This window comes from Tachyglossus aculeatus, chromosome 22 (assembly GCF_015852505.1).
Source record: "Tachyglossus aculeatus isolate mTacAcu1 chromosome 22, mTacAcu1.pri, whole genome shotgun sequence".
Classification (NCBI taxonomy): Eukaryota; Metazoa; Chordata; class Mammalia; order Monotremata; family Tachyglossidae; genus Tachyglossus; species Tachyglossus aculeatus.
The window spans coordinates 28,225,179-28,248,483 of record NC_052087.1 but is presented as its reverse complement, the minus strand read 5'-3'; the positions used below and the strand labels follow the sequence as shown (position 1 = coordinate 28,248,483).

Sequence of the window (23,305 nt, the reverse complement as noted above, 5' to 3'; positions counted from 1 at the left end):
TGGTAGATGATAATGGAATCTCCTATTGAATACGGTGGACAGTTTTCAATCCTGAGATTTTAGGGCCAAGCACCTGTCCATCTGTCAGTCAGTGATATTTGATGTGTACCGAGCACTGTACAGAGAGATTGGGAGAGTACAGTTCAAGAGAGTTGGGAAACATGATCCCGGCCTTCTCAGCCGTGAGCTCGGGTCTACACTCTGTTATTGAGCGCTTACTGTGTGCAGAGCACTGTACTAAGCGCTTGGGAAGTACAAGTCGGCAACATATAGAGACGGTCGCTACCCAACAACGGGCTCACAGTCTAGAAGGGGGAGACAGACAACAAAACAAAACATGTAGACAGGTGTCAAAACCGTCAGAATAAATCAAATTATAGCTATGTGCACATCATTAACAAAATAAATACAGTAGTAAATATATACAAGTAAAATAAATAGAGTGATAAATCTGTACAAATATATACAAGTGCTGGGGGGAGGGGAAGGAGGTAGGGTGGGGGGAGATGGGGAGGAGGAGAGGAAAAAGGGGGCTCAGGCTGGGAAGGCCTCTTGGAGGAGGTGAGCTCTCAGTAGGGCCTTGAAGGGAGGAAAAGAGCTAGTTTGGCAGATGTGTGGAGGGAGGGCATTCTAGGCCAGGGGAAGGACGTGGGCCAGGGGTCAACAGCGGACAGGCAAGAACGAGGCACAGTGAGGAGGTTAGTGGCAGAGGAGCGGAGGGTGCGGGCCGGGCTGGAGAAGGAGACAAGGAAGGTGAGGTAGGAGGGGACCAGGTGATTGGGAGCCTTGAAGCCCAGAGTGAGGAGTTTTTGCTTGATTTGAAGGCTGACAGGCAACCACTGGAGATTTTTGAGGAGGGGAGTGACATGCCCAGAGCGGTTCTGTACAGAGGTAATCTGGGCAGCAGAGTGAAGTGTAGACTGAAGCGGGGAGAGACAGGAGGATGGGAGATCAGGGAGGAGGCTGATGCAGTAATCCAGTTGGGGTAGAATGAGAGATTGAACCAGCAGGGTAGCGATTTGGATGGAGAGGAAAGGGCGGATCTTGACAATGTTGCGGAGGTGAGACAGTGGTTTTGGTGACGGATTGGAAGTGTGGGATGAATGAGAGACAGGAGTTGAGGATGACAGTAAGTGTGTGGGCTTGTGAGACGGGAAGCATGGTAGTGCCATCTACAGTGACGGGAAAGTCAGGGAGAGGACAGGGTTTGGGAGGGAAGATAAGGAGCTCAGACTTGGACATAATTGAGTTTTAGATGGCGGGCAGACATCCAGATGGAGATGTCCTGAAGGCAGGAGGAGATTCGAGCCTGGAGGGAGGGAGAGAGAGCAGGGGCAGAGATGTAGATCTGGGTGTCATCAGCGTAGAGATGATAGTTGAAGCTGTGGGAGCGAATGAGTTCACCAAGGGAGTGAGTGTAGATAGAGAACATAAGGGGACAAAGAACTGACCCTTGAGGAACCCCTACAGTAAGGGGATGGGAGGGGGAGCCCGCAAAGGAGACTGAGAATGAACGGCCGGAGAGATAAGAGGAGAACCAGGAGAGGATGGAGTCTGTGAAGCCAAGGTTGAATAGCATGTTGAGGAGAAGGGGGTGGTCCACAGTGTCGAAGGCAGCTGAGAGGTCGAGGAGGATTAGGATAGAGTAGGAGCCATTGGATTTGGCAAGAAGGAGGTCATTGGTGACCTTTGAGAGGGCAGTTTTGGTGGAGTGTAGGGGACGGAAGCCAGATGGGAGGGCGTCCAGGAGAGAGTTGGAGTTGAGGAAATCGAGACAGCGAGTGTAGATGACTCGTTCTAGGAGTTTGGAAAGGAAGCGTAGGAGGGAGATAGGGCGATAACTAGAAGGGGTAGTGGCATCAAGAGAGGGGGTTTTTAAGATGGGGGAGATGTGGGCATTGTTTGAATGCAGAGGTGAAGGAACCAGTGGAGAGTGAGCGGTTGAAAATAGAAGTTGAGGAGGGAAGGTGCGAGAAGTTTCATAAGAAGAGAAGGAATGGGATCCGATAAACAGGTGGATGGAGTGGCACTTACCAAAACCTGCCGGTCTCACCTCCACAACATCGCCAAGAGCCGCCCCTTCCCCTCCATCCAAACCGCTACCTTGCTGGTTCAATCTCTCATCCTATCCCGACTGGATTACTGCATCAGCCTCCTCTCTGATCTCCCATCCTCCTGTCTCTCCCCACTTCAGTCTATACTTCACTCTGCTGCCCGGATTATCTTTGTACAGAAACGCTCTGGGTGTGTTACTCTCCTCCTCAAAAATCTCCAGTGGCTGCCTGTCAACCTACGAATCAAGCACAAACTCCTCACTCTGGGCTTCAAGGCTCTCAGTCACCTCGCCCCCTCCTACCTCACCTCCCTACTCTCATTCTACAGCCCGGCCTGCACCCTCCACTCCTCTGCCGCTAACCTCCTTACTGGGCCTCATTCTCGCCTGTCCCACCATCGACCCCCGGCCCACGTCCTCCCCCTGGCCTGGAATGCCCTCCCTCCACACGTCCGCCAAACTAGCTCTCTTCCTCCCTTCAAAGCCCTACTGAGAGCTCACTTCCTCCAGGAGGCCTTCCCAGACTGAGCCCCCTTTTTCCTCTCCTCCTCCCCATCCCCCCCGCCCTACCTCCTTCCCCTCCCCACAGTACTAGTATACATATTTGTACAGATTTATTACTCTATTGATTTTACTTTTACATATTCACTATTCTGTTTATTTTGTTAATGATGTGCATATAGCTTTAATTCTATTTGTTCTGACGATTTTGACACCTGTCTGCATGTTTTGTTTTGTTGTCTGTCTCCCCCTTCTAGACTGTGAGCCCGTCTCTAGATGTTGCCAACTTGTACTTCCCAAGCGCTTAGTACAGTGCTCTGCACACAGTAAGCGCTCAATAAATACGATTGAATGAATGAATCTGAAGATACTGCTGGGAAGGATGGGAGAGTAGCGGAGAGGATTGAGAGCGGTGAGGATGGAGAAGGGGGAGGGGTCACTTTAGAGAGCTCAGACCTGATGGTGTTAATTTTACTAATGAAGGAGGAGGCCAGATCGTTGAGGGTGAGGGATGGAGGAGGGAGAGGAACAGGGGGCCTGAGGAGGGAGTTAAGTGTACGGAACAGCTGACGGGGATGATGGGTATGGGTGTCAATATGGGAGGAAAAATAGTTTTGCCTGGCAGAGGAGAGGGCAGAGTTAAGGCAGGAAAGGATAAACTTTAAGTGAACAAGAACAATTTAAAGTGGGCAGGGACCATGTCTGCCAACTCTGTTATATTGTCCTCTCCCAAGCACTGTGTTCAGTGCTCTGCACACAGTAAGCACTCAATAACTACCATTGATTGATTGGAGGAGCTTACAATCTAGTGGAAGAATCAGATTTCATAGTGCAAATCATTTGCTTAGTTCAATCAATCGGTGGTATTTATTGAGCATAAAAGCGTAAGAAGCAAATAGCAAGTAGGTGAGCAGGGTTGCAGCACGTTGCGAAGACCATACATAAATTGTTGGGGTTTTTTGCACACAGAGCCCGTTAGGGCCAAAGTGATCACCTCCTAATGTCGAGGCTGTACCACAGTACCGGAACTCGTCCGGCCACGGCATTGGTAGCCATTGGGATCCTTGTCGTCTATGTCAGCCACCTGTATTTTTCAGGATTCCCGCTGCACCTGTTCACCTCTCAAAACACCCAAAGTGGCTTTTTGGTTAGAAACCTTCACCACCAAAGGCATAGTCCAATGGAGATGTGATTAGAACCCAGGTCTTTGGCATCCTAATGTCAAAAGGGAGAACTGAAAGGGAGGACCCGAGGGGGAGTTGAGTATGAACCCTATCGGCAGGACTCGATATCAGAGATGCAGGAGAGCCAGGGTTAATCAGAAATACTGGCTTTTAGGAATAACTGAAGGAAGAAGAAATGGAAGGTGAAGGCCATGAGTCCCTACTCCCACCCAGATCTCACTCGGTGAATTCATTCGCTCCCACGGCTTCAAGTATCATCTCTATGCGGATGATACCCAAATCTATGTCTCCTCCCGTGTTCTGTCTCCTTCCCTCCAGGTGCACATCTCCTCCTGCCTTCAGGAAATCTCTTCTTGGATGTCCTCCTGCCACCTAAAACTCAACATGACCAAGACAGAGCTCCTTATCTTGCCTCCCAAACCCTGTCCTCTCCCTGACTTTCCCATCACTGTAGACAGCACTGCCATCCTTCCCGTCGCACAAGCCTGTAACCTTAGTGTCATCCTCGACTCCGCTCTCTCATTCACCCCACACATCCGATTACTGCACAAGCATCCTTTCCAACCTCCCAACCCCGTCTCTCCCGTCTTCAATCTATACTTCACTCTGCTGCCCAGATTATCTTTGTACAGAAACGTTCTGGGTATGTCACCCCCCCTGCTCGAAAATCTCCAGTGATTGCGTATCAACCTTTGTATCAAGCAAAAACTCCTCACTGTTGTCTTCAAAGCACTCCGTCACCCCACCTACTTCACCTCCCTTCTCTCCTTCTACATCCCATCCTGCACATTCCGCTCACCTGGTGCTAACCTTCTCACTATGCCTCATTCTCACCTGTCCTGCCGTGGACCTCTGGCCCACATCTTGCCTCTGGCCTGGAATGCCCTTCATCCTCAAATCCGCAAACAATCACACTTCCTCCGTTCAAAGCCCTACTGAAGGCTCACCTCCTCCCAGAGACCTTCCCAGACTGTCCCCCTTTTTCTCAACTCCCCCTCTCCTTCCCATCGCCCCGACTTTCTCCCTTTCCTCTACCCGCCACCCCACAGCACTTGTGTATATCTGTACATAACTGTTTATTTACACTAATACCTGTTTGTTTTGATGTGTATGTCTATAATTCTGTTTATATCGATGCTATTGATGTCTGTTTACTTGTTTGGAAATCTGTCTCCCCCTTTCTAGACTGTAAGCCCGTTGTGGGCAGGGACTGTCTCTGTCTATTGCTGAACTGTACTTTCCAAGTGCTTAGTACAGTGCTTTGCACACAGTAAGCACTCAGTGAATGAGTTGAATGAATGAATGAGCTAACTAGCCCGATCCCATGCATTCTTACGTATACTTTACCCTCTAGGCTGTAAGCTCGTTGTGGGCAGGGACCGTGTCTACCAACTCTGTTGTACTCCCCCAAGTGCTTAGCACAATGCTCTGCACACAGTAAGCGTTCAGTAAATACCATTGACTGATTTTCCCTGCCACAGATCCCCTGGGAGAAAAAGGCTTTTGGGAAATGGGGTTGGTAACCGTGTTTGGGAGAAAATCAGAGTGAAACTTCGGTTGGCAAATCTCTAATGATGATAGTTTATTTTTGGTTACCTTAAAACTTAGACGACAGTGATGATTCTTATTGTTCTTATTAGATGACCCCTCTCCCCACCTTCAAAGCTTTATTGAAGGCATATCTCCTCCAAGAGGCCTTCCCTGTCTAAGCTGTGCTTTCCTCTTCTTCCATTCCCTTTGCTGCTGCCCTTTCACTTGGATTTTGCTCCCTTTATTCACCCCTCCTTCAGCCCCGTAGCACTTATGTATATATCTGTAATTTATTTATAGTAATATCTGTCTCTCCCTCTAGACTGTAAGTTCATTGTGGGCAGGGAGCATGTCTGCCAACTCTTTTGCGTTGTGTTCTCCCACACGCTTAGTACAGTGCTCTGCACGCAGTAAGCTCTCAATAAATACAAGTGATTGATTGATTATGATTTGGTTTCATATTTATTGAAAACTAATGGTATTTTGGGCACGAAACAGAAAGAAGGCATCATTCTCCTTCGTGTGGTGAGCTCAGAATCGCCACTTGATAGATATTGGAGGCCAGAATATATAGAGAGGTGTAATGACTGGCAGTACATCCATAGGCTGCTGAAACCCTGTCAGCCTGCTTTGGTGGGTTGTTCTTGTCATTCATTTCATTCATTCAGTCGTATTTATTGAGAGCTTACTGTGTGCAGAGCATTATACTAAGCTCGTGGGAGAACACAATACAGCAATAAACAGTCACATTCCCTGCCCACAGCAGGCTTACGGTCCAGAGTACCGTTCAAGTCCCCCGTGAGGAAGGGAGTGTTTTCTGGTTTCAGAGAACCATTCTGACAGGCATCTTCCGAAAACGGTGCGAGAATCAACTGGGGGAAAATATTAGTCGCCTGATTTAAAGGGGGAAAAAAAAGATCCTTCCATCTGTCTTCTACTAAGCACAAGGCCATGGGAGCCCAGAAAAATTGGCTTAGGCAGCAGAGAAGCCAGACTGACTTTCCGCTGAATCGGGCCTGCAAACCTCTCTGTGTTTTTCTCTGGGATCGGGCCTGCTGTCGTGTGAACGAGATGATAGTATTGCTGAATGTCACAATATTGATCACCGTGACTACCTGTCTCGGAAACAGTGACGTGAGATGTCAGAAGCTCGGGAACTCTTCTGCCTGAACAAACCCTGATGAGACATAGCGATGCGGATGTCAGGGGAGGCCCGGCCTTGGAATTATGCACGGGGTTTATGGAGCAGTTCTTGACAGATGGATTGAAGGGGGCTGGTACTTGCCAGTGCAGAGGCCTGGCACGTCCTCCTCGTGTCTTATGGGGAATTCATTAAGGAGATGAGATGATGGGGTATTAACTTTTTCCTCCCTTTCTGTGATCCCCCCGTCCCCCTCTTTCCCTCCAGCTTTTCATTCATTCATTCAATCCTACTGAACGCTTACTGCGTATAAAGCACTGTACTAAGTGCTTGATAGAGCATAAAATAGCAACAAACAGACACATTCCAGCCCACAACGAGCTCACAGTCTAATTGGACTTCTTTCTTGCCGTTCATCTGCAACTTCTTTCTCAGCCAGTCAGTCATATTTATTGAGCACTTCCTATGCGCAGAGCACTGTACTAAGTGCTTGGGAGAGCATTCATTCAGTCGTATTTATTGCGCGCTTAATGTGTGCAAAGCACTGTACTAAGCGCTTGGGAGTGTACAGTATCACAATAAACAGACACAATCCCTGCTTATAATGAGCTTATAGTCTAGAGGGGGAGATAGACATTAATCTGAGTAATTAAGTAATTTAGAATATATTCTCTCTGTCCTTTGGCTCTCATTAAATTACCTGTGCCAGATTAAGAAATTGCCTGCTGTGGTTCGCAGGCTTTTCACCATGCTACAAGGTAGCGATGAGGGGACCTCTAGGGAAATTAGATGCATCTTTTAAAGATTTTGCTTACATGTGTCTCATGTGGACAAAAAAATGTCAAATTGTTTATGACTGTGTACTCTCCATTTAATAGAAGTCATCGTGTTTTCCTGGAGAAAGCATGATTCCTTGGTTAAAAATATGTAATAATAATAATAGCATTTGTTAAGTGCTCACTATGTGCCAAGCACTGTTCTAAGCACTAAGGGGATACAAGGTAATAAGGCTGTCCTACGTGGGCCGCACAGTCTTAATCCCCATTTTTCAGATGAGGGAACTGAGGCACAGAGAAGTGAAGTGACTTCCCAAAGTCACACAGCAGACAAGTGGCGGAGCTGGGATTAAAATCCAGGACCTCCGGCTGCCAAGCCTGGGCTTTTTCCACTGAGCCACGCTGCTTCTCCAATAGTTTGAGTGCTAAAAGGTGCATGTTTATAAACTAGAAGCTGGTGGAAAGAAGCCTTTTTGTGAAAGATATCTCAACAGCAAGTCACACGGAACTTCAGCAAGGACAATATTGCTAAAACCCGCGGAAACACTGGGTGGATATTCGGGCTGAAGGACCTGGTTTTCAGGTTGCCACTGAAGCGAACACAGGGTATTCCTCTCGACTGTAATCTTCCCGTGGGCAGTGAAAGTGGCTACTGACTCTGTTGTATTGTCCTCTCCCAAGCGCTTAGTAAGGTTCATTCATTCATTTATTCATTCAATCGTATTTATTGAGCGCTTACTGTGTGCAGAGCACTGTACTAAGCGCTTGGGAAGTACAAGTTGGCAACATATAGAGATGGTCCCTACCCAACAGTGGGCTCACAGTCTAGAAGACTGTGAGGTTCCCTGCACACAAGAAGTGCTCAAAAAATAATAATGATGATGGCATGTGTTAAGCGCTTACTATGTGTAAAGCACTGTTCTAAGCGCTGGGGAGGATACAAGGTGATGAGGTTGTCCCACGTGGGGCTCACAGTCTTAATCCCCATTTTACAGATGAGGGAACTGAGGCGCAGAGAAGTTAAGTGATTTACCCAAGGTCACACAGCTGACATAGATCGATCAATGGATTGCGTTCCCCGATCAAACCGGACACATATTCCTCCAGACTCTTTGTGGGCAGGGAAAGTCTCTACCAACTCCCTTGTATCGTCCTCTTCCAAGCACTTAATACACTGCTCTGCACACACTAGGCACAAAAAATACCATAGATTGATGGGTTGATAGAAGTGTTCCCCGAGTAAGCAGAAGCAGCGTGGCTCAGTGGAACGAGCACAGGCTTGGAGTCAGAGGTCATGGGTTCAAATCCCGGCTCCGGCAACTGTCAGCTGTGTGACTTTGGGCAAGTCACTTCACTTCCCTGGGCCTCAGTTACCTCATCTGTAAAATGAGGATTAAAACTGTGAGCCCCCCGTGGGACAACCTGATCACTTTGTAACCTCCCCAGCGCTTAGAACAGTGCTTTGCACATATTAAGCGCTTAACAAATGCCATCATTATTATTATTATTATTTTCCTCCATTCATTCATTCATTCATTCATTCATTCAGTCGTATTGAGCACTTACTGTGTGTAGAGCACTGTACTAAGCACTTGGAAAGTACAGTCCGGCAACAGAGACAATCTCTACACAACAGCGGGCTCACAGTCTAGAAGGAGGGAAACAGGCAACAAAGCAAAACAAAACAAGTAGACAGGCATCAATGGCATCAATATAAATAAATAGAATTATAGATATATGCACATTAATAAAATAAGGAGAATAATAAATATGTACATATACACATAAGTGCTGTGGGGTGGGGAAGGGGTTACAGCAGAGGGAGGGAGTTGAGGTGATGGGGAGGGGAGGAGGAGCAGAGGAAATGGGGGTTCAGTCTGGGAAGGCCTCCTGGAGGAGGTGAGCTTTCAGTAGGGCTTTGAAGGGGGGAAGTGTGCTAATTTGGCGGATTTGAGGAGGAAGGGCATTCCAGGCCAGAGGTAGGACATGGGTCGGGGGTCGATGGCGGGACAGGCGAGAACGAGGTACGGTGAGATGATCAGCGGCGGAGGAGCGGAGGGTGCGGGCTGGGCTGGAGAAGGACAGAAGGGAGGTGAGGTAAGAAAGGTCAAGGTGATGGAGAGCTTTGAAGCCGATAGTGAGGAGTTTTTGCTTGGTACGAAGGTTGTTAGGCAACCCCTGGAGATTATTGGGGGTGGAGAGGTGACATGCCCAGAGCTCCGGACTGTGCTCCTTGTGGGCGGGGAATGTGTCTACCCACGCCACTGTATTGTCCTCTTCCACGCGCTTAATACAGTGCCGTGCACACAGTAAGCCACACTCAATAGGATTATCTGATCATTCCCAAATTCAAAGAGAGGATGCGCCTATCCTCAGTAGGCACTCAATGAATCTTGATGGAACAATTGAATGAACGAATGTAATATTGAGGTCTGTCAGAACTCCAGATTGTAATATTGAGTGGTTGGGACTTTTATTGACAGAATTTGGAGATCATCTCAGTTACTGAAATCACAGAAAAATCAGTCTTCCCCAAACTTTGGTCGTCACTGCTCAGAAAAATAAACCGGCCACCCCCGTCTCCCCTCCCCTGCCCCAACCCACCCACCCAGTGTCTGTCCATTCTACACTCAGAAGTCGGTGGCCAAGTAGCCGCAAATACGCGTTTGGTGAAGTGCCAGTTGTCTTTCAGAAAAGCAGCATGGCTTAGTGGAAAGAGAACGGGCTTGGCAGTCAGAGGTCGTGGGTTCTAATCCCGGCTCCGCCACTATCAGTTGTGTGACTTTGGGCAAGTCACTTAACTTCTCTGGGCCTCAGCTCATCTGAAAAATGGGGATTAAGACAGTGAGCCCCAAGTGGGACAACCCGATTACCTTGTATCTATCCCAGCGCTTAGAACAATGCTTGGCACATAGTAAGCGCTTATCAAATACCATCATCATTATTATTTCAGAAAAGAATCTCGCTCAACTCACCCGTGACCCAATCCGTCCAGTCCTCTCTCCCTGGCTTTCTCACCACCCCTCTCCTCCCCCCTTTTCCCTCCCGGGGACTAATGAAAGTTTGTTAAGTATTTCAGTCCTGCTTTTTCTCCCGACCTTCCATGGGCTTTGTTTCAGGCCCTGGGGGAGGAACAGTTGTGAATGCAGTGTGACTCAGTTGACTCCTACTCTCCCAACTCTTGTTGCGATTGGTTGTCACCTTGCTGTAGCCATATGGCTGTAGAGTACTCTAGCCTGGATCCCCTTTCTCTCTCCTTTTCCCTACTGTTCCCTTCTGTTGTACAGAACACCATGCGAGCGAGCGAGTTCTTTGCATTGTCTCTTGCTGCCGGTTTACTTCAGTCAGGCAGTCAGTAGGAGAGCACCATTAGCACTGAATTTCCAACGGATGGATTTAGAAGAGAAAAACACCCATTCCCTTTGTGCCTGGTACAGTAATTATGTAGTCTCCTGTGCTGTTTTTATTCAGAGTTCATTTTTTGGCAGGTGTCACGTTTGTGTTGTATTGTTCCCTCTGTGGCTCTCCCGCACCCTCATTCGGGGCGGTTTCTCCAAATGTTCTCGCAGCTCCTTTCCCCGGCTGCTGACGTTGCAGGTTAGCGTGTTGGATGTTTGGGGGGGAAAGCGATTCTAACTAACTAGCGATTTGAATTGTTAAATGTCTAAATGCTCTGGCAGTCACAGAGCGGTGAAATCCACATGTAAAATGGAATTGAACAAAAAGATGACCAGAATAGTGGCTCTCGGTACTTTTCTTCTCAGGCAGAAGAAGCCAAGTGAAGAAAGATTGGAGAGTTGAAGTCTTTGAAGATTTTTGGTATTTTTGTTCATTTGCTCCGGTCTTTTGCAAACCCTAAATCCCGCAGCGACTTGGGAATCACTCAGGTGCCCAAAGGTGTAGCATTAAAAATCCACTTGGAACAGATTTGGCTTTTCAGTAAAGTTGGACGTTATTATTTAGAAGGTCATTAGTGCCAAGTGAAAAATTCTATTTTTGATTCAGGGTGAGTTTTCTTCAGGAGTGCCTTTAGAATTAATCTTGGGACATTCAGAAATTAATTTTGACACTTCCTCGAGGGATAGGAAATGCAAAATGAAGAACGTGGGTCCTGTGGAGACTGAAACGGAGAAATGAAACGGTAACGGTCCTCAGTAAGGCAAGGGTGACTCTGTTGACTCGAACCATGTAGTCTGTACCCCACCATTTCTTGTATAAATCCTTTATTCCCCTTTCTTGCCCTCCGTAATCTGGGTGATTTGAATAAGAACAGGAGTATCTAGGCAGAATGATTTTCAGTCTCTTGGGCCTAATATGTATAAAGTTTAGGAGTTTGACACAGCCTCCACCTTCCTGCACCCCCATGCAGCTTATCACTTTTCTGCAACTCTTGGGCCAACGGGGACATTTGAGAGCCCCAGAGGTTGCGTGTTCTCCGAGCCATCTGGCCGCAATGAGCCGCTACTAGTTTCCAAATGATCTCTGATTGAAGATGATTTTGGAAGCAGAACTCCTTCCTAGTTGCAGTTATTTGGGTATTTTTCACAAAGCACATCTCCCGTGTGCTGTCAGCCCGGCCACCGCCCTTACACCGTGGAATTCATTTTTTTGCGGCCATTCCTCTGCACTCGTGTGCAAATTATTATTTATCCTGATTACTCCATTTATAAGTCTTCTTATGTCTGCCCCCTCGGTTAGAGTGTAAACTCCTAATTGGCAGGGAACGATTATTGCGCTTCAGGTACATTTTCCCGAGAAGCAGCGTGGCGGGCTTGGGAGTCAGAAGTCATGGGTTCTAATCCTGGCTCCGCCAATTAGCTGTGTGGCTTTGGGCAAGTCACTTCACTTCTCTGTGCCTCAATTGCCTCATCTGTTAAAATGGGGATTGAGACTGTGACTTGTACCCAGTCCAACCCAGTTTACTTGTACCCAGCCCAATACTTAGTGCAGTGCCTGGCACATAGTAAATGCTTAGCGAATATCATAATTATTATTACTATGCATTGAACCCAATGGTTTATTTTTGTTTGTTTTTATGGCATGTGTTAAACACTTACTATAATAATAATAATAATAATGGTATTTGTTAAGCACTTACTATGTGCCAAGCACTGTTCTAAGCACTGGGGGAGATACGAGGTAATCAGGTTGTCCCCCGTGGAGTTCACAGTCTTAATCCCCATTTTACAAATGAGGTAACTGAGGTACAGAGAAGTTAAGTGACTTACCCAAAGTCCTCCAGATGAGAAGTGGTGGAGCCGGGATTAGAACCCGTGACCTCTGACTCCTAAGCCCCTGCTCTTTCCACTAAGCCACTCCGCTTCGCTGCCAGGCACTGTATTAAGCGGTGCATTAGATACAAGCCAGTCAGTTTGGAAACAGTCCCTGACCCATGTGGGGTTCACAGTCTTAATCCTCATTTTACAGATGAGGTAACTGAGGCTCAGAGAAGTTTAGTGACTTTCCCAAGGTCACTTAGACAAGTATGTGGAGCCAGAATTAGAATCCAGGGCCTTCTGATTTCCAGGCCCGTACACCACTAAGCCACACTGCTTCTCGATGCCCAGTAACACCATTACCACCACCATCAGTTTGTGAAACACTATAATTTTAAAATCTCACCTTGTTCCATCCCCTCTACCGAGCACTTGTGTCTGCAGATCCTATCTCAGCTAGCAAGTCGTACTGGAATGTCAGAATAATTGTGTATTTTCATTAATCATCTTCATGTGTTTGGTTGTTGGTTTGTTTTTTTAGGATAAAATTAAGAGCGTTGTTTTAAAAGCTGCGTTGGGGTAGGTTTTCTTCTCTTTTTAAATCCACTGCATGCTCTTTATTGGGATAGTCATGGAAGACTTGTGAATAAAAATCAATAAGGGCAATGCTCTCTTCTAGATAGCACATTGCGCTTGACTGTTCCTGGTCACGCTGCTGACTCGAAGGGGTCTCCTTGCCCAAGTCGTATAGTTTTCTTTGCCTCAGGTTTTTTCTTTTTTTTTCCTCCTAAAATGGTATTCTTTAAGTGCTTAGCAAGTCACTTAGTAATTGATTTAAAGTGACTTACTGAGCACTAGGGTAGATCCAAGATAAACAGTTTGGACACATTACCTGTCCAAATGGATCTCACAGTCTTAATCCCCATTTTACAGATGAGGCAAATGAAGCACAAAGAAGTGAAGTGACGTGCCCAAGGTCACACAGCAGACCAGCGGTGGAGTCAGGATTAGAGCCCAAGTCCCAGGCCCAGGCTCTTCCCACTAGGCCACACTGCTTCTCAGTTTACCTTTATAATAATGATGGCATTTGTTAAGCGCTTACTATGTGCCAAGCACTGTTGTAAGCAGTGGGTTAGATACAAGGTAATCAGGTTGTCCCACAAGGGGCTCACAGTCTTAATCCCCGTTTTACAGATAGGTAAATGAGGCGCTCAGAAGTGAAGTGACTAGCCCAAGGTCACACAGCAGAGTAGTGGAGGAGCCAGGATTAGAACCCACATCCACTGACTCCCAAGCCTGTGCTCTGGTCACTAGGTCATGCTGCCTCCCCTGCTTTATAATAATAATAATAATGGCATTTATTAAGCGCTTATTATGTGCAAAGCACTGTTCTAAGCGCTGGAGAGGTTACAAGGTGATCAGATTGTCACACGGGGGGCTCACAGTCTTCATCCCCATTTTACAGATGAGGGAACTGGGACCCAGAGAAGTAACGTGACTTGCCCAAAGTCACACAGCTGACAGTTGGTAGAGCCGGGATTTGAACCCGTGACCTCTGACTCCAAAGCCTGGGCTCTTTCCACTGAGCCACGCTGCTTCTCTGTTCAGCATTTCTACTCTACCAACCTCAGAGGGGTTTTGTGATATTTAATGGCAGCGTCTACCGAGAGACAGACGCAGTGAAGGATTTGATGAGCATTCAGACGTTGTTCCTCTTTTTTAGATGGCGATAAGCGGCCTCCATGAAGGCTCTCTCTCTGAGCGCTCACTAGGTATCTGTAGTCCCCAGGCGGACCGATATTCTGACTCTTGCTCTTTCTGTCTGTTATTCATCCGGTAGAAAAGGGTCGTTGAACAGTTGCGGAAGAATCTGATCGTGAAGCAGGACCAGCCGGACAAGTTCCAAATTCAGCCATTGGCCCAGTCGGAGAACAAACTGCCCCCAGCCCAGCAACAACCTCTACAGCAACTTCCACAGAATCCCCAGTACCACCATCACCACCACCACCACCAACAGCAGCCTGCTGCTCCCCCACCTAACCTGACCGCATCCCAGGTAAAAGTGCTGAGGGAACTGGGGAGAACGGGGTGGGGGGCGAATGTCGGTTCATTGGGAGAAATGTCTTTTAGACATTTTAAACTGTGAGCCCACTGTTGGGTAGGGACTGTCTCTATATGTTGCCAGTTTGTACTTCCCAAGCGCGTAGTACAGTGCTCTGCACACCGTAAGCGCTCAATAAATACGATTGGTGGTGATTATGCTGCGTACGGTGGAGCCAGAATGCATTCATTCATTCATTCATTCAGTCGTATTTATTGCCCTCCCTCCACACATCCGCCAAGCTAGCTCTCTTCCTCCCTTCAAAGCCCTACTAATGATGATGATGATGATGGTGATGGCATTTATTAAGCACTTACTATGTGCAAAGCACTATTCTAAGCGCTGGGGGGATACAAGGTGATCAGGTTGTCCCACGAGGGGCTCACGGTCTTAATTCCCTGTATATATGTACACCTGTATATATGTACATATGGTTGTACATATTTATTACCCTGTTTATTTATTTATTTATTTATTTTACTTGTACATTTCTATCCTATTTATTTTATTTTGTTGGTATGTTTGGTTCTGTTCTCTGTCTCCCCCTTTTAGACTGTGAGCCCACTGTTGGGTAGGGACTGTCTCTATGTGTTGCCAATTTGTACTTCCCAAGCGCTTAGTACAGTGCTCTGCACATAGTAAGTGCTCAGTAAATACGATTGATTGATTGATTCCCATTTTACAGATGAGGTAACTGAGGCCCAGAGAAGTTAAGTGATTTGCCCAAAGTCACACAGCCGATAAGTGGCGGAGCCGAGATTCGAACCCATGACCTCTGACTCCCAAGCCCGTGCTCTTTCCACTGAGCCACGCTGCTTCTCCTGTTCTACTAAGAGCTCACCTCCTCCAAGAAGCCTCTTTTTCCTCTCCCCATCCCCCCGCCCTACCGCTTTCCCCTCCCCACAGCACCTGTATGTATGCTTGTACAGATTTATTACTCTATTTATTTTACTTGTACATATTTACTATTCTATTTATTTTGTTAATGATGGGCATTTAGCCTTAATTCTATTTGTTCTGACGACTTGACACTTGTCCACATGTTTTGTTTTGTTGTCTGTCTCCCCCTTCTAGACTGTGAGCCCGTTGTTGGGTAGGGACTGTCTGTATATGTTGCCGACTTATACTTCCCAAGTGCTTAATACAGTGCTGTGCACACAGTAAGCGCTCAAAAAATATGATTGAATAATAATAATAATAATGATGGCATTTATTAAGTGCTTACTATGTGCAAAGCACTGTTCTAAGCGATTGAATGAATGAATGAATGCATACCAGTCCCCGACAGTCACTGCTACACCGTATCATTTTTTAGAGGTTCCTTGTTTAACCTTGCTGTATTGTGCTTTCCCAAGCGCTTAGTACAGTGTTCTGCACAAGGAAGAGCTCAGTAAATCCCACTGATTAATTGATTGATTCCAGCCCCCGACTATCACAGCTACATCATATCGTTTCTTAATAACCTGGTTGCACTTTCCCAAACACTTAATACAGTGCTCTACACTGTAGAGAAGCAGCGTGGCTCAGTGGAAAGAGCCCGGGCTTGGGAGTCAGAGGTCGTGGGTTCTAATCCCAGCTCTGCCACTTGTCAGCTGGGTGACTTTGGGCAAGTCACTTAACTTCTCTTTGCCTTAGTTACCTCATCTGTCAAATGGGGATGAAGACTGTGAGCCCCACGTGGGACAATCTGATCACCTTGTATCCCCCCAGCGCTTAGAACAGTGCTTCACACATAGTAAGCGCTTAACAAATACCATCATTATTATTATTATTATTATTACACAAAGTAAGAGCTCAGTAAATCCCATTGATTGATTGATTGATATTTTATTTTGTTAATATGTTCTGTTTTGTTCTCTGTCTCCCCCTTCTAGACTGTGAGCCCACTGTTGGGCAGGGACCGTCTCTATATGTTGCCAACTTGTACTTCCCAAGCGCTTAGCACAGTGCTCTGGACACAGTAAGCGCTCAATAAGTACGATTGATTGATTCCAGGCCCTGAATTTCACAACTGCAGCATACCATTTAATAACCCTGTTTTACTTTCCCAAGTGCTTATTAGTACAGTGCTCTGCACAAAGTAAGAGCTTAATAAATCCCCTTGATTGATTGATTCCAGTCCTTGACTATCACAGCTACACCATATCATTTCTTAATAACCCTGTTGTATGGTACTTTCCCAAGCGCTTAGTACAGAGCTCTGCAGAAAGTAAGTGTTCAGTAAATCCCACTGATTGATTGATACCAGTCCCTGACTGTCACAGCTGTACTATATCATTTCTTAATAACCCTGTTGTACTTTCCAAGTGCTTAGTACAGTGCTCTGCCCAAAGTAAGTGCTCAGTAAATCCCCCTGATTGATTGATTGATTGATTCCAGTCTCTGACTATCACAGCTACACCATATCGTTTCTTAATAACTCTGTTGTACTTTCCCAGGTTCTTAGTACGTTCTCTGCACAAAGACCTTAATAAATCCCATTGATTGATTGATTGATTCCAGTCCCTGACTATCACAGCTACACTTTATCATTTCTTAATAACCCTGCTGTACTTTCCCAAGTGCTTAGTACAGTGCTCTGCACAAAGTGCTCAATAAATCCCCTTGATTGATTGATTGATTGATTCCAGTCCCTGAGTATCACAGCTACACCATATCATTTCTTAATAATCCTGTTGTATTATACTTTCCCAAGCGCTTAATGCAGTGCTCTGCACAAAGTAAGAACTCAGTACATTCCATTGATGGATTACAATCCCCGACTATCACGGCTGCAACATATCGTTTTTATAGACTCCTTAATAACTCTTTTGTATTGTCTTTCCCAAAAGTTTAGTGCAGTACTCTGCACATACTAAGCATTCAGTAAATACCATTGATTGATTGATTGATCAATAATAGTGATATTAATAATAATTGGAGCCTTTGTAAAGGACTTACTGTGTGCCAAGCACTGTACTAAGCACTGGGGTAGATACAAGATCACCAGGTCCCACATGGGGCTTACAGTCTAAGTAGGAGGAAGAACAGATATTGCATCCCCATTTTGAAGCAGAGTGAAATTAAGTGGTTTGTGATAAGTGATAAGAGAAGTATCTTGGCTCAGTGAAAAGAGCATTGGCTTGGGAGTCTGAGGTCATGGGTTCTAATCCTGACTCCACCGCTTGTGAGCTGTGACTTTGGGCAAGTCACTTAACTTCTCTGTGCCTCAGTGACCTCATCTGTAAAATGGGGATAAAGACTGTGAGCCCCCCATGGGACAACCTGATCACCTTGTATCCACCCCTGCACTTAGAACAGTGCTTTGCACATATTAAGCACTTAACAAATGCCATCATTATTATTAGTATTATTCGTCCAGTGGCTTACTGGAAAGAGCATAGGCTTGGGAGTCATACATCGTGGGTTCTGATCCCGGCTCTGCCACTATCAGCTGTGTGACTTTGGGCAAGTCATTTAACTTCTCTGTGCCTCAGTTCCCTCATCTGTAAAATGGGGATTAAGACTGTGAGTCCCGCATGGGACAACCTGATTACTTGTATCTACCCCAGAGCTTAGAACAGTGCTTGGCACATAGTAAGCACTGAAAAATACCGTTATTATCATTATTATTATTATTATTATTATTATTATTAAAGTGGTGGAACCAGGATTAGAACCCAGGTCATCTGATTCCCAGGCCTGGGCTCTTTCCAATTAGGCCATGCTGCTCCTTGAGTGCTATAAGTTGGGTAAGACTCCGTAGGGTGATTTGGGGACCAAGGAAAATTACATTCCTAAGAATAAAATTCGAGTGATTTTTATCTCCAGTGGGTAGAAGAATCGTATCCAGAAAAACTAAAACTTAGAGCAGTAATTTCATTTGTCAGATGCTTTGTACTCAAACCAAATTAAAGCCCGAATCAAATTAATACCTTTTGAACTTGTTTGGAAATCAGAGTCGACTCTCCTAATGTCCAACATCAGTTGATCCCGCAGCCTGAGTGCGTTAGATGCCTAAGCACCTAAGGCCCAAACTTTCTTAGAGCTTATGGTTTTTTGGACAGTCTTTGGATTTAAGACACAACTGACTGCTAAAAGCTGCAACTCCCCCAAAACGTTGAACTTCGGAAAAAATTTTCACATGGGAACTTTTTTTTAAATGGAGATTTGGTCCTGGATCACGGTAGAGACCTCCCCTTACCACTCTCTTTAAGCTTTCCTTGCTTTCCCCTGCTACATCACAGCTTGTGAAACTGATTCTTCATTTCTTCTTGACTCCCTCCCCTCCACTTTCCCACAGCTGACAAGCGGCGGAGCCAGGATTAGAATCCATGACCTCAGACTCCCAAGCCCATGCTCTTTTCACTGAGCCACGTTGCTTCTCTTATCACTTATCACAAACCACTTAATTTCTCTGTGCTTCAAAATGGGGATGCAATATCTGTTCTTCCTCCTACTTAGACTGTGAGCCCCATGTGGGACCTGGTGATCTTGTATCTACCCCAGTGCTTAGTACAATGCTTGGCACACAGTCCATAAAGAGGATTAGTACTGTAAAATTGGCATTGATATGCTGTAAAGCCAAAATAGGGTGTAACTATAGAAATGTTGTAAACTCCAATCATCGTCCCTCGAAGCACCTTAAACCAAGGACTGCCTATTCTCCCAAATCTGTAGATTATTTTCCTATATAATTCCTCAGAGGAAGTTCTGCAAAATAAACCCACTTGCTGATTTTAAGAACCCTAAGACCAGTTTCTGGTGGAACTGGTATTAAAAATGGGAGCTTTAAATTGAGAAACTGTATCATGGACTGATAATATTGATCATAGTAGTACTCTGGAGGTGTAGTAGTTAAGTATGCAGAAATGTAATTCCCTGTTTTAATCAATGGTATTTAAAACAGTTCAGGAAGTACTGTTATTTCCCTTATAGAAGCTTATATATTGGCAGGGGAAGATTAAGGAGCTGAGAAGATTGGAATCATTATCAGTAATACTTATTGAGCATCAGTTTGGGCAAGGCGCTCTACCAGATGCTAAGGAGAATACAAGAAAATGCTAAGACAAGATCCACTTCCCTATAAAGGGATGGGAAACAAACAACTCTCAAACGAAAATGAATACCTATGCTTAATCAATCAATCATATTTATTGTGCAGAACACTATACTAAGTGCTTGGGACAGTCCAATTTAACAATATAACCGAGGTAGTAGATGTGTTCCTTGCCCACAGGTTTACAGTCTAGAGAGACCTTCCCATGAAAGTTGAAGAAACCCTACTCGATGGTACCGTTAAACTCCATAGGGTTTGTTAGTTTGGGATGGTTTCATTGAAGAAGCAGGTTTTTAGTAGGATTCTGAAGGAGGGCAAAGGAATGGTTCATCATGTGGAGTGGGAAAGTACTTTGTAGGTGGAAAGAGAAGCAGCGTGGCTCAGTGGAAAGAGCACGGGCTTTGGAGTCAGAGATCATGGGTTCAAATCCCGACTCCACCACTTGTCAGCTCTGTGACTTTGGGCAAGTCACTTCACTTCTCTGAGCCTCAGTTACCTCATCTGAAAAATGGAGATTGAGTTTGAGCCCCCCGTGGGACAACCTGATCACCTTGTAACCTCCCCAGTGCTTAGAACAGTGCTTTGCACATAGTAAGTGCTTAATAAATGTCATTATAAAAAAAAAAAGCAGAGAGCTGTGGCTTTGAGGTTGGAGAGCTGAAACTGAGAAACCAGGAGATGATGACCCGGGGTTGATCAGAGGGCATGAGTTGGGGTGAAGTGGGGAAAAAGAGCCGCCTGAAGGCAGTCCATATCGTGGCTGAGTTTCCATAATAACAATAATAATGATGATGATGATGATGACGATGGCACATGTTAAGCACTTACTCTGTGCCAAGCACTGGGGTAGATAAAGTTAATCAGGTTGCACACAGTCTCTGTCCCACATGGGGTTTGCAGTCTAAGAGGGAGTGGGATTTAATCCCTATTTTGTAGATGAGGTAACTGAGGCATAGAGAAACTGAATGACTTGCCCGAGGTTACGCAGCAGACACATGGTAGAGCTGGGATTAGAACCCAGATCCTCTGAGACTCAGGCCCATGGTCTTACTACGAGACCACGCTACTTCTCACGGTACTTCTGAAAACTTCCAAAGCAAGTAGTTGTCTTGGGCCCATGCTTCCGACCAAACCCAACAAAGAAAACTTGATTTTGGAGGATTGACTCCAGGCCGAATAGGACAAAACAGGAATTTAGGAACATTTAAACTAGATCTAAATGCGATTATGAAGTCAGAAGGTACTGTGCAAGTTTATGCACTGATTAAAGATCTGTAGAGCATGTAATGTAGAGTGAGAGAGCCGGAACCCTTGTAAAAAGATCATCTCGTATGAATCGAAGTGACCCCTGTTAGTGAAAAACTTTTAGGTTAGAGCATCAGACTTTAAGACTGATGTTAACACTAGCATTAGTTATACATATTATTGTTATTATTTGATAACTTCTTATGGAAGAACTTGAAGCACTCCCTCTCTGATACGTAAAGAGACACTCTTAGCAAAGCCGGCGTTGGCGAGCTGTCATTCCAGTGGGAAGCCAGGAGAAATAATCCAACCCATTTAATCAAACATCCTATTATCCCCTTCTGTGTATTTGTAGAGTCAGTTCATACTTTTAATTAAATAGTGTTGTTTTTCGGGGTGCTGAACTTGGAAGCAGCATGGCCTAGAGAAGAGAGGTTGAACCCAAGAGTCAGAAGGACCTGGGTACTAATCCCGGCTCTGCCGATTGCTTGCTGTGTGACCTCGGGCAAGTCACTTCACTCCTCTGTGCCTCAGTTGCCTGAACTTTAAAATGGGGATGCCTGTTTTCCCTCCTTCTTAGACTGTGATGTGAACCTCATGCGGGGCAGGGACTGTGTCTAACATAATTAATTCGTACCCCTTCCAGGGTTTAGAACAGTGTTTGACACATAGTAAGCTCCTAACAAATACTATAAAAAAAATTAAGTACTGTACTATAAAGCTACACAAACACCTAAAAAGCCGCACACATGCACCTGTGCCCGCACACACACACACAGCTGAGTTCTCATTTCACTCATGTGAAAACTGTGCCACATTTATCACAAGGATGTAAAAAAATCCCTAGACTGCCAAAGTGCTCAGACCAAACTAACCCTTCAGTGTGCAGTCTCACAGCAATAGCTGTTGATGTTGATGATGATGATGATGATGGCATTTATTAAGCACTTACTATGTGCAAGCACTGTTCTAAGTGCTGGAGAGGTTACAAAGTTATCAGGTTGTTCCACGGGGGGCTCACAGTCTTAATCCCCGTTTTACAGATGAGGTAACTGAGGCACAGAGAAATAAGTGACTTGCCCAATGTCACACAGCTGACAATTGGCGGAGCCGGGATCTGAACCCATGACCTTTGACTCCAAGGCCTGTGGTCTTTCCATTGAGCCACACTGCTTCTCAGTGCAGGCTGAAGGCTGATGTGGGCACAGAGGGTATTTGCATTAGTGAATGAAGTTCTGCGGGTGCAGGACAGAGCGGGTATCTGAATTCTTCATGCCAAATCTAACTCTGAATTTTAAGCAACAGTGGCGGTGTTGCTATTTGAGCAATGAACCCCTATCCAGCAGTCCTTCCCTAATTGCTGTTGAAGTCTTTGCTCTGTGAGGCCCCCTTTAAATGACATATGGGGGAAAAAATTCTCAATCCCATTTAATTTTTTTTTCCTGTAAACATTCAAGTTCTCCTCAGTATTTGTAAATTCGGGGTGTTACAATCTGGATTTGCATGTTCGAGATCAGTTTTTGCATGAAACTGCTGTAACATGGAAATCTGTTGTTGAATTCCATTTGGAAAAAAACCCACCAAAAAACAAAAAAATCATTCAAAGTACAGTGGGTATTTGTCAGTAAGTTGAAGAAAAAATAAGGAACAGTTAAAATTCAAAGATCAGCTTAAGCTGATTTGGGGAGTGTAATAAATTAAAACATTGTAACTTGTGAATACCTAAGATATATTAAGATGGGGGGGTTGGATGGTGAGGATGGTGTGCGAAGCCCCCTTAAAATGACATATGGGGGGAAAAATTTTCAATCCTATTCAATTTTTTTCCTGAACTGTAAACATTCAAGTTCTCCTCAGTATTTGTAAATTTGGGGTGTTGCAGTCTGGATTTTCGTGTTCGAGATCAGTTTTTGCGTGAAACTGCAGTAACATGGAAACCTATGGTTGAATTCCATTTGGAAAAAAAACCCACCAAAAAACAAAAAAAAAAATCCCTTCAAAGTCCAGTGGGTGTTTGTCAATGAGTTTTCAAATTGAAGAAAGAAGAAGGAACAGTTAAAATTCAAAGATCAGCTTAAGCTGATTTGGGGAGTCTAATAAACTAAAACATTGAAACTTGTGAATTTCTAAGATATAGTAAGATGGGGGGTTGGATGGTGAGGATAATGGTGAAATACTGCAGCTCAAATGTGTTTTCATTTTAGAGGTATTTGTATCCATTAGATTGTAAGTTTCTCACAGTTCCTTTACTCTTTTTGTATGTTTCCTACGTGCCTGGTGTAGTGCTATGAAGGCAATAGGCTGAGGCTGCTGATATTAGTGACCTCGGTAATCTTACCTGGTTTTGTCCCACTTATGGGAATTTTGACTGGTGACGATAGAAAAGTGACACTTAGATTTTGGAGGGGAACGTAGTTCTTCTCGTCCGTTTTTCATAAATAAAGGCAGTGATGAAAAAATAAACCTGAACTGCAGCCACCCAAGGAACAATTGCCATTTCTTCAATCTCGGAGAAGGTAT

The 23,305-nt window shown here is 45.3% G+C and overlaps 1 protein-coding gene across 7 annotated transcripts in view; it reads left to right on the top strand.

The window, feature by feature from the left end:
* PHF21A (PHD finger protein 21A) overlaps nucleotides 1-23,305 on the top strand; it is a 230,196-nt gene that overhangs the window by 166,122 nt on the left and 40,769 nt on the right. For all 7 annotated transcript variants that reach the window (XM_038764899.1, XM_038764902.1, XM_038764897.1 and 4 more), the window contains exon 6: nucleotides 14,242-14,457. In XM_038764899.1, the coding sequence (XP_038620827.1) occupies nucleotides 14,242-14,457 (216 nt within the window). The remainder of the gene's footprint in view (nucleotides 1-14,241; nucleotides 14,458-23,305) is intronic.